Below are 12,821 nucleotides of genomic sequence, written 5' to 3'. Positions count from 1 at the left end.
TGGAATCTGAAAAGACAATGTGTTTTCACTCATTTTCTCTCGTACAGAATATACAACACCCATAATTTATGTTAATAAGAAGACATGTATATCAGCTATATTTCAAATTCGTGAAAAATGCTCGTCAGTCTTCAAGCAAATCCAGCACCTCTATAACTTCTAATGCATTTTTTTTTTTTTTTTTTTTTTCAAAAGAGAACGTTTACATGGTTTTAGAGGTCATGATTGGATTTACTTATTTCTCGTTAAGAAGTCGGACTCTCCGAAAGGAAGGAACGCAGCTACATATTACCAGTCGAGCAGAGACTGTGGCTTTGAAAAAGTTGCCAGAGAGAAACAAAACTGTGAGGGAAAGTTTTTCTGTCCGTAGACACAATGTAAGGTCTTTATATCTGTAAGTTTTTATTTATTTATTTATTTATTTATTTTACCAAGAGCTAAATTCAATTTAAACGATTTTATCTTGTAAAAATGTATTCCATACATTCTGTTAGTCAATAAATTTAGTTTATTGTCTAGCAAGAAGCAGAGGCTAGTATTGTCGGGAGATGAAACAAAGAGTGAGTGACATTTCAAATAACCCACTGAATTCTTTCCTTCCAAAGTAAGTGACAAAGCCTATGTGGGTGTGAGATTACTACATTAAGTGTTACATAATAATAACGTTTCTTCTTATCACAAAACTACTGATTTTTTTTCTGATTATTTTAGGTTCGCCAGAGGGCACTCGAGTGTCAAAGGGCTTTGGATTTAGTGGAAAAAATCAACAGAGGAGATCCTGTAGTAAATGTCTTACGAAATGGACTTTCGTTAGAATGCTTTAAGGTAACATTTTCCGTTGTGTTTTTATACGTATTTATATGTTTATTGTGGAGATAGATGAGTGGTTACAAAAGGAACTGAAAGCGTATGGTCAACGCCAGATAAGCTTTTGTTTTCATCACATTACTGCAAGTAATAGCAACTTTCTAGTATCCACTATTGTAATGAACTTTAGAGTATTGATTCTTAGGTATACTTTACTTTGTACTGGAAAAAATAACAATGGGAATACATTTAAGATACCAAAGAATTCAAGTAGTATGTGCGTCATGGTTAGGATTATTTGCGTCACTATCAATAGAAGACAAATATCAGTAGATACAATCCGCTAGTTATCATTATTTTTTTTCTACATATACAGTGTGTTACAAAAATTTCTAACAATATTTTGGGAGTAGAGTCCTCACATCAAATTAGAAAAAAAGTACATATGGATGCAGGGGCGGATCCAGAGGGGGGCGATGGCTCCCCTCCAGAAGAGGAAACTTTCTTATTTTTTATATATAAATAAAACCCATCCCAAAGTTTGGAGCCCTTAAAAGTATACATATGACAACCCACCGCCCCTCCCCCCACAAGTCGGTCCTGGATCCGCCCCTGTATGGATGTGGTCGGAAGTGCGTAGTTTCTTAGTTGTAGGATGCCGAAGACATGAAAGAAATGAACTTCAAATCGTAGTCGGATGAAAACATCACTGAGGAACTAGTATGTGAACTATCCAAATATCCATCTTTCAGAACCTCTGGTACTTGCATCATTTTTAGAGAGACTATTTGGAAGTACTTGATCACTTTCCACCTACCTCTCTAAAAATTGGTGTGCAAGTACTGGAGTATTCTTAAACATGGATATTTGGATAGTTCACATACCAATTCCTCAGTGATGTCTTGACCTGACTACGATAAGCCCAATAGTAGTGGAGCTATGAACTAGTAAAGTTCACTTGTTTCACGTTCTCGGCACCCTATAGCTCCGAAACTATCCACTTTTGAACGCAGGTCCATATGAACTTTTTTCATACTATGGTGAGGAATCTGTTCCCAAAATATAGTGACACAGTTTTGTAACACCCTATATCGTCACATGAGAACCGAGGAACGTAAGACCAAAAATGCTGCGTTCGTTTTCTTCATGTTTGGACATAATTTTGAAAGCCGCACTTGGTGTAAATGGAACGTAACGCCATCTGTTCTCCTTGTCGATTATCTGTTGTAATGTAGCTCAATTACCATCTTATTAAAAACACATCTTTCTAAGAAAATAATATTTTTGTCCTCTCGCCTGTAAACCTACCAAAATGGAGTTACTTTTCTCTGGTTCTAATGCGACGATATATAGTACATAAGTAAAGAATCTGTTCCAGTTGAGTAACTGTCAGTTACTATTGTCAACAAATGACATACTTGTAGCGACATGAAATTTACTTCTCCCGAAAACTACGCATTGGAATTTGCACTTAGCCGTATCCTGTTGTTCAGGTCAATGGGATCAATCAATTGATATATTTCTCGTTTTTTTTATACGCAATTTATAAAATATGACGTATGAACGAGATTGGTTTATCAATCATTTATACATTTACTCTGAATGTCCGTCCGTTCAGGAAACAAAGCCATGCCTGCGCGCAGTGGCGTAACTAAAGGCTTAGGGGCCACCCCGCAGACAGCGTGGAGTGGGCCCCTTCTCTACGTCCGATTTCACGATTTGGGGGCCTCATGATGGCTTGGGCCACCTCGCAGACAGCGTGGAGTGGGCCCCTTCTCTACGTCCGATTTCACGATTTGGGGGCCTCGTGACGGCTTGGGCCCTCCGCAATGTGTGGTCTGCGGGGCCCTTATTTACGCCCCTGCCTGCGCGCGTGTCCAGGAGACAACTACTTAATGGATTGCCATCATTGTTGGTCAAGATGTAGAGGATCCAAAGTTAGTAATCGAGTTTATTGTATGAGGTTTTCCTGGGTTTTCCTCATTCACACCAGGCAAATGCCGAGGTGTTACCTAACTTATAGGTTCCAGGCCGCTTCCTTCCTTCCCCAATCCTTTCTTACTTCTCTTTCCCCGGATAGTGTGCTCGCTGAGGGACGTCATCCCTCAAACGTGACGGATTAAATGGCCATAAGATGCCGAGAGCCCAGAAATCTAAATTCTAAATCCCTCGAGTTCATTGATTGAATGATCTATCCACAGGAAGGGATAGAAATCAACCATTTCTACTTTAAACATTGATCACTACAGACCAAAAACGATGATAGATAGCGAGAAGCCGTTTCCTGCAATCAATTTAACCCTCCCAAGGATACATTTCATCTCCATCGTTAATTCTGTACTAAAACCATATAAATCAAGTACTACTTTCGGTTTTAGTATTGATTTACCAGGTCTGACAGCTAAATTCGCGAATTTGTTCCATACAATGTGCTACATAACTTATTTCTGTATACTGGTGTAATCACATGGGGCCGCGGTGGCTCAGTGGTAGAGCGTTCACCTCTGGTGCTTAGGGTCCCGAATTCATTCCCAGCCCCCGCCAAGTGAACTTTGTGGTGGACAAACACCGTGTGCGTGGGTTTCCTTGAGGTTCTCCCGTTTCATCCCACTTTCTTCACTCCACCATTTCATTCATTACTCATCATCACCGTCTCCTTTAGCCTAACCGGCATAATCGTGGGACGTAAAACTCAAAAAGATTTCATTTTTTACTGGTGTAATCACCTTCAAAATACTTCCTTTGGGAAGCTATAGCCTGATGCCAGCGCCTACTCCACCCTTCGGAGCATTTTTGGAACTCTATTTCTGGAATGGCCTTTAGAGTTGCCATGGTATTAGACTTTGTGTCATTAAGATACCTTCCTTTCAACACTGTTTTGATTCTTGTGTAAAGAATAATGTCATTGGGAGCGATATCAGGTAAGTACTGCAAATGGTCTACCCAGTTATGTTTTCTAGTCATAAATTCCCGTGTGGGCAGATGCAGTGTTACGATGGAAAAGCCATAAGTTTCTCTGCGACAAGTTCTGGTCGTTTGCATCTCACGTTTTCGCGCAATATTTGCAGCACTCCCAAATAGTACACTTGGTTGACTGTTTAATCTCGTGAGAGGACTTATTGTATACGATCCCACGGACATGAAAAAGTGTTATCAACACAATTTTGATTGCCGGAACTTTTTCGGTCGTGTTGTGTCAACTCTGTTTCATTGGACACTTTGTCACTTTGTTCCAGGGTCATACGCGAAGATCCAGGTTTCAACATCAGTGATTATTCGGTCCAAAATTTCGTCCTGGCTCTTCAGAAGATCTGTACTCACTTCCACCTTCCCTTGTTTTCTTCATCGATGATGTCTTTTTGAGCCATTTTGGCACTCACTCAGTGCACGCCAAGGTGTTCAGTTGAAATTTTGTGCGGAGTTTCTCTATCAGTGTTCACTTCGTTTGGTATGAATCACACGGTCAGTCACCGATTAGCAGACACAGTTTAACGAACTTTGTCAATGTTTTCGTCTGTTCGATTCGTCACAGGCTGCTCTACCCTTTCATCATCAGCCACTTGTTCCCTCCCCTCCGAAAATCGTTTTAAGCTATTTGTACACTGCTGCTTTCTTCATATCGTTCTCGCTGTACACCTGCTCTAACATTTCATATATTTCACTGCTCTTCTTTTCCAGCGTCACCAAAAATTTCACGTTGGTTCGTTGTTCCTGTTCCAGCTCAGACATTTTCATGACAGAACACATGCACAAGCACAAACAACAATGCACGCCACTCAGCACGAAACAGTCACGCGTCAACGCAAACATTGCTGTGAGACATTGAAATAATACGCTTCTGGAAAAATACAAAATTGCTTGTATAGTGCTGTCTTCAGTCAAATATGGTGGCGAGTTCGCGAACTTAATTGTCAGACCTTGTTCATCAAAAACGATAACAACAAAAGTTTCTTATTCGTTTTAACATTCTAAGAATAGGTAGTATCTTCTCTCTTAAGCGTCTATCAAACCGGAGCTCAATGGTAGAGCGTTCACCTCTAGTGCATGTTGTCCTTGGCCCGATCCCAGCCCGCGCCAAGTGAACTTTGTTGTGGACAAACACCGTGTGCGTGAGGTTTCTCGGTGTTTTTCCGTTTCCTCACCTTTCTTTATTCCACCTTTTCATTCATTTACCATCATAACTGTCTCCTCTAGCTTAGCCGGCATAACTGTGAGACGTAAAACTCAAAGATTTCATTTATTTTTTTCCTCTATTCAAACCGGAAGTAGCAGAAATCAACCGCTTCCGGTTTCAACGTTTGATCGATATAGAGCAGTGGTGTCCAATTATAATGAGCCTAAGGTCCATAACCGTCTTTACTAGTAAAGTGGAGGGCCGCAGCTAATAATAATAATAATAATAATAATAATAATAATAATAATAATAATAATAATAATTATTATTATTATTATTATTATTATTATTATTATTATTATTATTATTATTATTATTATTATTATTACACTACAAAAGAAAAATATAAAAAGGTATTTGAAATATTACCTATTGAATGTGTGACAAATGAGGGCGACTAGCAGCGTTTACAAGGGCTGGGATATCTACATTCATTCCTAATGTTGCGAACCGCAGGTGTAAAAGAGAAGAATCTCCAAGGCAGTTTCTGAAACGATTTTTCACAATTTTCATGGTCGTAAATGCACTTTTACACAAATAAGTACTATCAAACATTGACACACTTTTCCGAACAAACTCTCAGTTTTTAGGGAAAGCTGTTGCCGTGGATGCCCGCGCCCTATTTGTTATACAGAAACGCTAAATGGATGCGTTATTTCGTTAGAAGAGTGGAATAAACGAATGAATAAATATAAATGAAAATACTATCAGTAATAAAAATCGTGAATCATGAAAGCTTTGTGGGCCGCAGAAAATGGTTTGGCGGGCCGCCATTTGGACAGCGCTGATATAGAGTAAAAACTGTAATAGAAAGCGAGAAGCGGTTTCCTGCAATAAATTAAGCGCCCGAAAAATATATTCCATATCTAGGGACGTGAAGTTTTCGCTTTATTTTATCCCTAAAATCGGTGTTATTTTTCGCGATTTAACACAGCCAAATAGGGGTTATTTGCTTTATTCTGTAATGGTTTTGAAAAGGAAGTATATTGTAAACATTCAGAAAGTGGTCTGTGAAAGCTAATTAAAATAAAATATATTTTTAAAATTAAATGAATAGTTTTAAATTTTGACATCTTACATTTAAAAGAATAAATTATATTTTTGAACTTCGCATCTGAGAAAAAAATGGCTCGATATTCCTCCTAAACTTGGATTTATATAATGTATGATTTGAATACATGAACCACACTGCAGTGTTTCTTAGCATTTTCTTCACTTCAAAGAAATAAATTCACAATATACTTATTTAAAACGCAGTTCGTATCATTATCAACACATTCAATAGTGAATTTGTAGTTTCTTCAATGTTTCTTTTTTTTTCAAAGGACAAAATTATCAATATTTCCACATTTTCTTCTTTAAGGTTTTGTCTCCTTACCGTAAATACGGAGTTGTATTCTGAAAAATACCTTTCAGAATCAACGTTGGAAGCTGGTAAAGATATTGCTTCAAGGGCACAGGTAGCAAAATCTCAAGAGCAAACTTTCACTGATCAACTGGTCTAATAATAACAGGACTGATGGTCTTCTGTGAATCACATTTTGTTACAAAGGAAACTTGTGTTATTTTATTAGTATTACCGGCCAGCATGGGGATTTCGTAAATCTATCGCTTTATGCAGTGCATTTCAGTGTTATTTTGGAAAAAGTACCAAATTCGCGTTATTTTGCGATTTAAAAACACCAAAAACGGCCTTCTATCATATATTTAGGTATATCTATATACTTTACTTTGTCTTTTTCAAGTTTTCGATGCTATCGTTAAAATGAAAACTTCACGTCCCTATCCATATTTAATCTCTGTACTAAAATCGGAAGTGGTAGAAGTCTATAACCACTTCCGATTCCAGTATTGAAAAATATCAAGGCATGTAAATCAAATTCTTTCACGTGGTGTACATGCGGCACTGCTGCTTAATTTAATATATATTTTTATAAATTAATGCAACTTTATTATGAATTAACTAATTTACTTTATGATGTAAGAAGTCCGAATGCGTATCTTCACTGAAACAAAAGCTATACTTTGTAAAGCCAAGTCATTCAAGATTATTATTAGCCACTTCATCTTGTTTGTTTACACAAGTCTCTTTCCCACAAGCTCCCCTAGAACTCAATACACCCTTTGCTCATTTTTCATGCGTTTGACTTATTACACTTATCTTTGATGCTTATCTTACTATCTGTATGATATTTGCTGACGTGTGCCCATTGTGAATTTTGTTGTATGTAATTGTCTTCAGTCACCCTTCTGTTGGTCTTCTTTTGCATCAAATATGTATTTTTCAAAGGCGCTTAACCTCGATTTCTTGTTGCGGGTTAGCGTGACGCTTGACATTCATGTAGAACAGGAGGCGAAATTACGTTTTTTCAGAGTTTTAGTTTTTATCATTTGATGTGTACGACGAAAACGCATTTGTGTGCTTTAGTGATTAATTCAATGTTTTTTGTATTTCAGGGCCGACTGAATTTAGAGTCCCCTATCATGTTAGGACATTCATTTGGCGCAGCCACTACCTTATTAACTCTAGCACAAGAGCCACGTTTCAAGTAAGTTCACGGCCTGTTTCTAAATCTTATCTAAAGAGAAGCTACAAGGAGTAATAGTTTTTGATTTCTATTTGTACGTGCATAACAATCAATGCAAGAAGTTCTTAGATCATAAAATTCAACAAGATGGAATAACTTTGATATTTTCAATTTGAGTTTGTGTTCTTGTACAGCATGAAGGGTATGAAAGGCAGAACCTGCTATTAAGGGTCTTCACTACAGCGAAATTAAACTACCGCTAATTTTAAAGTTTTTCTGTAATATCTTCAAAACAAATAAAACTACTCAAAAAGCAGAAACGTAGTGAACTAGATAATACGATTGTGCATGTGATACCGTTATCACAACTCATCTATCTGCTTTCGATTTGCAACTATAGATTTAGCATTTTTTGCGAGTTCTGTAAATAGCGGGATACCAAAAGCGGATAGGTGAATTGTGGTGAAGGTATCACATGCAAAATCGTATTGTCTAGTTCATTACGTTTCTGCTTTTTGAATATTTTTATTTGTTTTGAAGATATTACAGAAAAACTCTAAAATTAGCGGTAGTTTAATTTCGCTGTAGTGAAGACCCTTAACGTTGGATTCGGACCACGATTGGTGCTTGAATTCAGTGTAGTTGGTGGGCGCTCTGAATCAACCCTCACAGTAGAGGGGCCGTATCCCACTACGCTCTCTTGCCTCCAAAAGACTGTATTACAGAACCATCAGCCCCGGCACAAAATGGCGATTCTTTGTTTGCTCTATCGTCGTAGTCTTCTCTTTCTACTCTTCCTCTTCCTCCTCCTCCTCCTCATCACCACCACCAGGCATCATCAATAACCTGAAAATATAGCATAACTCATTTGTCCTAAAAATATAGACAAGAGGTAGTTTTGTCTTGAGGGCGAGTGTTTCTCGGACGGACGATTTTCTCAAGAAACAACCCAAGTGATTTTTTTTTATTTGGTAAATAAATGTTTCATTATTAACCCTACAATCCGGGTTTAATTATTTCTCATGCATAAATCCATAAGGTGCAATTCAGTGTTCGAGATGAGTTTGATTTTGAATGATTTTCTCACACGCTTCTGAAGGAGGGCACGGTGGCTCAGTAGTAGAGTGCTTACCGCTGGTACGTAGGGGTACCTGGTTCGATTCCCGGCCAAGCAAGTTTGTGGTGGACAACATCATGTCCGTGGGTTTTATCAGGGTACGCCTGTTTCCTCCCACAATTTCATTCCACTAATTCTTCAATTATCATCCTCTTGCCGTAATTATCTTCTCCCTTAGTCTGACGGGCATAGTCGTGAGACGTGAAACAAAAAAAAAAATCATTTAATTTAATTGCAAAAACTTCTGAGTTGATTTTAATTATACTTCATCAATAACCCTGTACTGGTATTGTTGCGTAACTCATTTCTCACGAAAATATCCAAAAGGGTAAGGGTATTTTGTTGATATTAAAAAAAGTATTTAATTAATAACCATAATATAGGCGTAGGTACCGTAATTTCTCATGAAAAGTCCACAAACATTAGTTTACTTTTGTTGTTGACTTTTCTTCGAGCAAATATTTGTTCGTATTAAATAATAAATGCTTCAGTAAAAACTACAGCATAACATGATTTAGTTTTAAGAATTTGGAGCGAGAAAGTTTAGTTACAGTGGCCCGTACCTTTTAGTGTGAACCCTGTAAATACTCTTGGAAAGTTGAGAACATGATGAATTCAGGAAGGCATGATGATAGCTCAGTGGTAGAGTATTTACTTCTGGTGTGTGGGGTCCGGTCACCGGCTAAGTTAGTTTGTGGTGGACAACATCATGTCCGTGGGTTTTCTCGGGGTACTCCCGTTTCTTCCAAAATTGTCATTCCATCATCATTCACTTGCTTTAATCATCGTCTCCCTTAGCTCAAAGGGCATAATCATCTGAAGGGGGCAGTGTGACCACCCAAGAAAGCTATTTCAGGGGGCGCGGTGGCTCAGTGGTAGAGCGTTCACCTCCGGTGCTTGGGGTCCCTGGTTCGATCTCAGCTCGCGCTGTGTGGACTTTGTGGTGGACAAATACCGTGCTCGTGGTTTTTCTCGGGTTCTCCCATTTCCTCCCACTTTCTTCATTCCACCATTTCACTCCTCTCTTATTATCACCGTCTCTAACCTAACCGGCATAATCGTGGGACGTTAAACTTATAGATTTCATTTCATTTTCATTTTTCAAAACTATTTCGTACTAACCTATGCAGAAAAAAAGCACTAGATCTGGGTAAAAAGTACTAAAATTTTATCTGCTCCCGTTTCACCCTATTTATGAAATTTTACGACATTAATGTCTTAGAAGGTTTTCTGCGGCTCTCCTTCCCTGTGGGTGGAGGAGTGACCTTACATATTCTTGAAAGAGCCCCTAACTTTAAATTTTTTACAGCCAAAATTCGATACAAACCGTGCAAACCTTACACTTCCCAATTTTGACTTCAAATCCCAAACTAAAAATCCTGGCGGAATCCCTGCTTAATTGTCGTATTAGAACTCACTGTAAAACCAGTAAAGTAACACAAATATGACAAATATAGAGGATGTCGGAAGATAACAAGAAATATCATAAAATGGACTTAATGAGAAAATCGAGTTTTAATTCCTTAATAGCCTACTGTTTAAATGAATCACCAATATGTAATATTGTTTACTGTGGTCATTTATTAGTTTTAACCTTTCGTTCTTTGACACTTTTGTACTTCCTATTTTTCCAATAGAATGAACTAGAAGTTGTCAGATTTCCTTCTCGTTGGAGGAAGAGACTGGAAGGCACCTATGTCTTACCTCCGCTCTTGTAAATACCACTGTTGAAAAAAAGAAAACAGGCAGAAAAAAGTTAACAGGAACAGTGAAATTTTTGTACATTGCCAAATTTTCATGAGATTCCTTTTTCTCTCCCAAATGTATTTAAGAGAAAAGAAGAGGAGGAGAATAGTATTAGATTTGTTGGTGAACGTACTAGAACACTAAAATATAAAAGGTATTAGAACAAGTACGAAAGTACTAGCGGTGGTCACACTGATCATGGGTTGTTAAACTGAAAGATTTAATTTTATTTTTCCCATGATGAATTCAGTTTCTCTGCTAATTGTTGGTCTGATTTGTTTTGAATCTGATTCAACGAAACTCTTCAGGGCATCGTCATCTACCGGCTGAGGTCTTTCCATCCAGATTGAGTAGAATCCGAGAGATCAAATTTTTTGTCTGCACATCTCCTAGTCGCTGTCGCTGATACTTGTTAATCTTCAATTGATTGCTTGATTGGTTGTTATAGTTTAATTATTAACCTTCAACACATCTTCATGGCCGTTCACCTCTGGTGCTTGGGGTCCCGGGTTCGATCCCAGCCTCCGCCAAGTGAACTTTGTGGTGGACAAACACCGTGCTCGTGGGTTTTCTCGGGGTTCTCCCGTTTCCTCCCACTTTCTTCATTCCACCATTTCACTCATCTCTCATCATCACCGTCTCCTTTAGCCTAACCGGCATAACCGTGGGACGTAAAACTTACAGATTTCATTTCATTTCACATCTTCATGCCTGGAACAAATTATTTTTTTTTAAATCGGTAACATTTTTCTTTAGTGAAATAAAAATAGCTTTCAATGACGTAGATGTTACTCTTGAACGTCAAGATTCGCCATCTTGGAATGAATAATCTGAAATTAAAATTAACAAAATATTAAGTAGTATAGAATGTCTCCTTCATAAAGAACAATCATATTAATCAGGTCTACTTTATTTTCCCGGCAACAGTTGGCTAAAATGAACACTATAAAACAATTTGCCATTCTACCATCAAAAGGTACGTTGTTAATTAATATATCGTTCCTCGAGGTTCTGTCATACTTTTGCAGCTACATTACAGAAGTGTAAGGCATCGGATTCAAGACACAGGTAAGGAGATGGTATTTAGGTGATAGGATTTTATACATGAGAGGAGAGATGTTGAAGCAACAACTTAATATTTCTTTAACATTCAAATACTTAAATGAGACCATATTTCAAAATCTTCAATAGAGCTCCCTTGTGGCTAAGCGGTTAGCGAACGCGCCTATGGCGTGGGAGACCCGGGTTCGATTCCCGGCGGGAGCTCATGTGTTTCGGATTCCACGTTAATCAGTAGGTCCACGTCTCATATAGCCTCGCTGCTGAACGGGACGCTAAACTAAAATCAACTCAACAACTCAACTCAAAATCTTCAAATCATTTTATTATAATACTCAAACAAATTGAATAAACCTTTACGCTTATATTGAAGCTGTGGATAACTTCACCAGGTTAACGAGCAAACGTATTGTGCATTACTAGTCGATTATTCTTAATGCTTCATTAAACTTCTATGCAATTATTTATACAAAATATAATAAATTAATTATGTTTGCTCCATTAATTATTTACAGCAACGCTTAGGCTTATAACATTAGCCGTGTATTATACTTCACAATCCATTGGGTACTACTGCCTTGCACTACACATCAGCTTGAGTATTTATAAATTTTACCCTGGTATTCGAATGTCCAGTTGAGCATGATCTGTTAAAGAAATTAACAATACTTAGTTCATCAAGGGAAGCGGGCTAAAGAAACCTAGCTTGAACTGCACATAATATTTAACTAGCAAGTTAAATTAGACTTAGCACTAATGTCTTTAAATAAATAATAAACTAAGCATATTTATATATACTAATGAAAGCAGGAAACAACCAATTTTTTATTTTACACACCAAATCCTCTATAGATGCGAATTCTGACGCAAAGAGTGAAAAAATGACTGACTGAATCAGAACTCGAACCCAGAACCTCCGGTATACCGTGGCAGTGCGTTAACCACGTGACTAGTCCTCTTTGCTTAAATATATTTAATTACTACTTTGCGGTGTTCTGTGTGCTAAATAACTCAAATCAACAATTATAATTATTCTGAAACAAAATATTTTGGGGAATTTCACTGTTTGATAAAAGTTTTGTACTCTTTACGTACAAACTCATGGTTAAAAGAAGAAAAAAATCGCACTAAATTCAAGAGTCTATAGCGTCCAGTTCCTGTTATGTGGTGCAGACAGAGGAACTGTCGGCACACTAGAAACATTCTGAAAATTATGTAACATTGCAAAATTATAAAGTATAACTCCATTTAACTAACTTAGGCACTGTAATCTTTCAACATGACGAAGCTCTAATACATTTTGCTTCGCAAGTGCGTCGTTTCCTGAATCTGACGTTTCCACAACAGTAGACTGGTAGGGAATCTGACGAGCGTCTCGCTCCTTTATCTT

General features: G+C 37.7%; 1 protein-coding gene across 1 annotated transcript in view; it reads left to right on the top strand.

The window, feature by feature from the left end:
- LOC145684167 (platelet-activating factor acetylhydrolase-like) overlaps positions 1-12,821 on the top strand; it is a 51,028-nt gene that overhangs the window by 17,575 nt on the left and 20,632 nt on the right. Inside the window, exons 6-7 of the mRNA XM_081756152.1 lie at positions 712-825; positions 7,439-7,530. Coding sequence (XP_081612278.1) covers positions 712-825; positions 7,439-7,530 — 206 coding nt within the window. The remainder of the gene's footprint in view (positions 1-711; positions 826-7,438; positions 7,531-12,821) is intronic.

The sequence above is a fragment of the Thermobia domestica genome, chromosome 4 (assembly GCF_964235325.1).
Source record: "Thermobia domestica chromosome 4, izTheDome1.hap1.1, whole genome shotgun sequence".
Classification (NCBI taxonomy): Eukaryota; Metazoa; Arthropoda; class Insecta; order Zygentoma; family Lepismatidae; genus Thermobia; species Thermobia domestica.
Note: the sequence above shows the minus strand (reverse complement) of the source record. Positions and strands in the feature narration are given on the sequence as shown.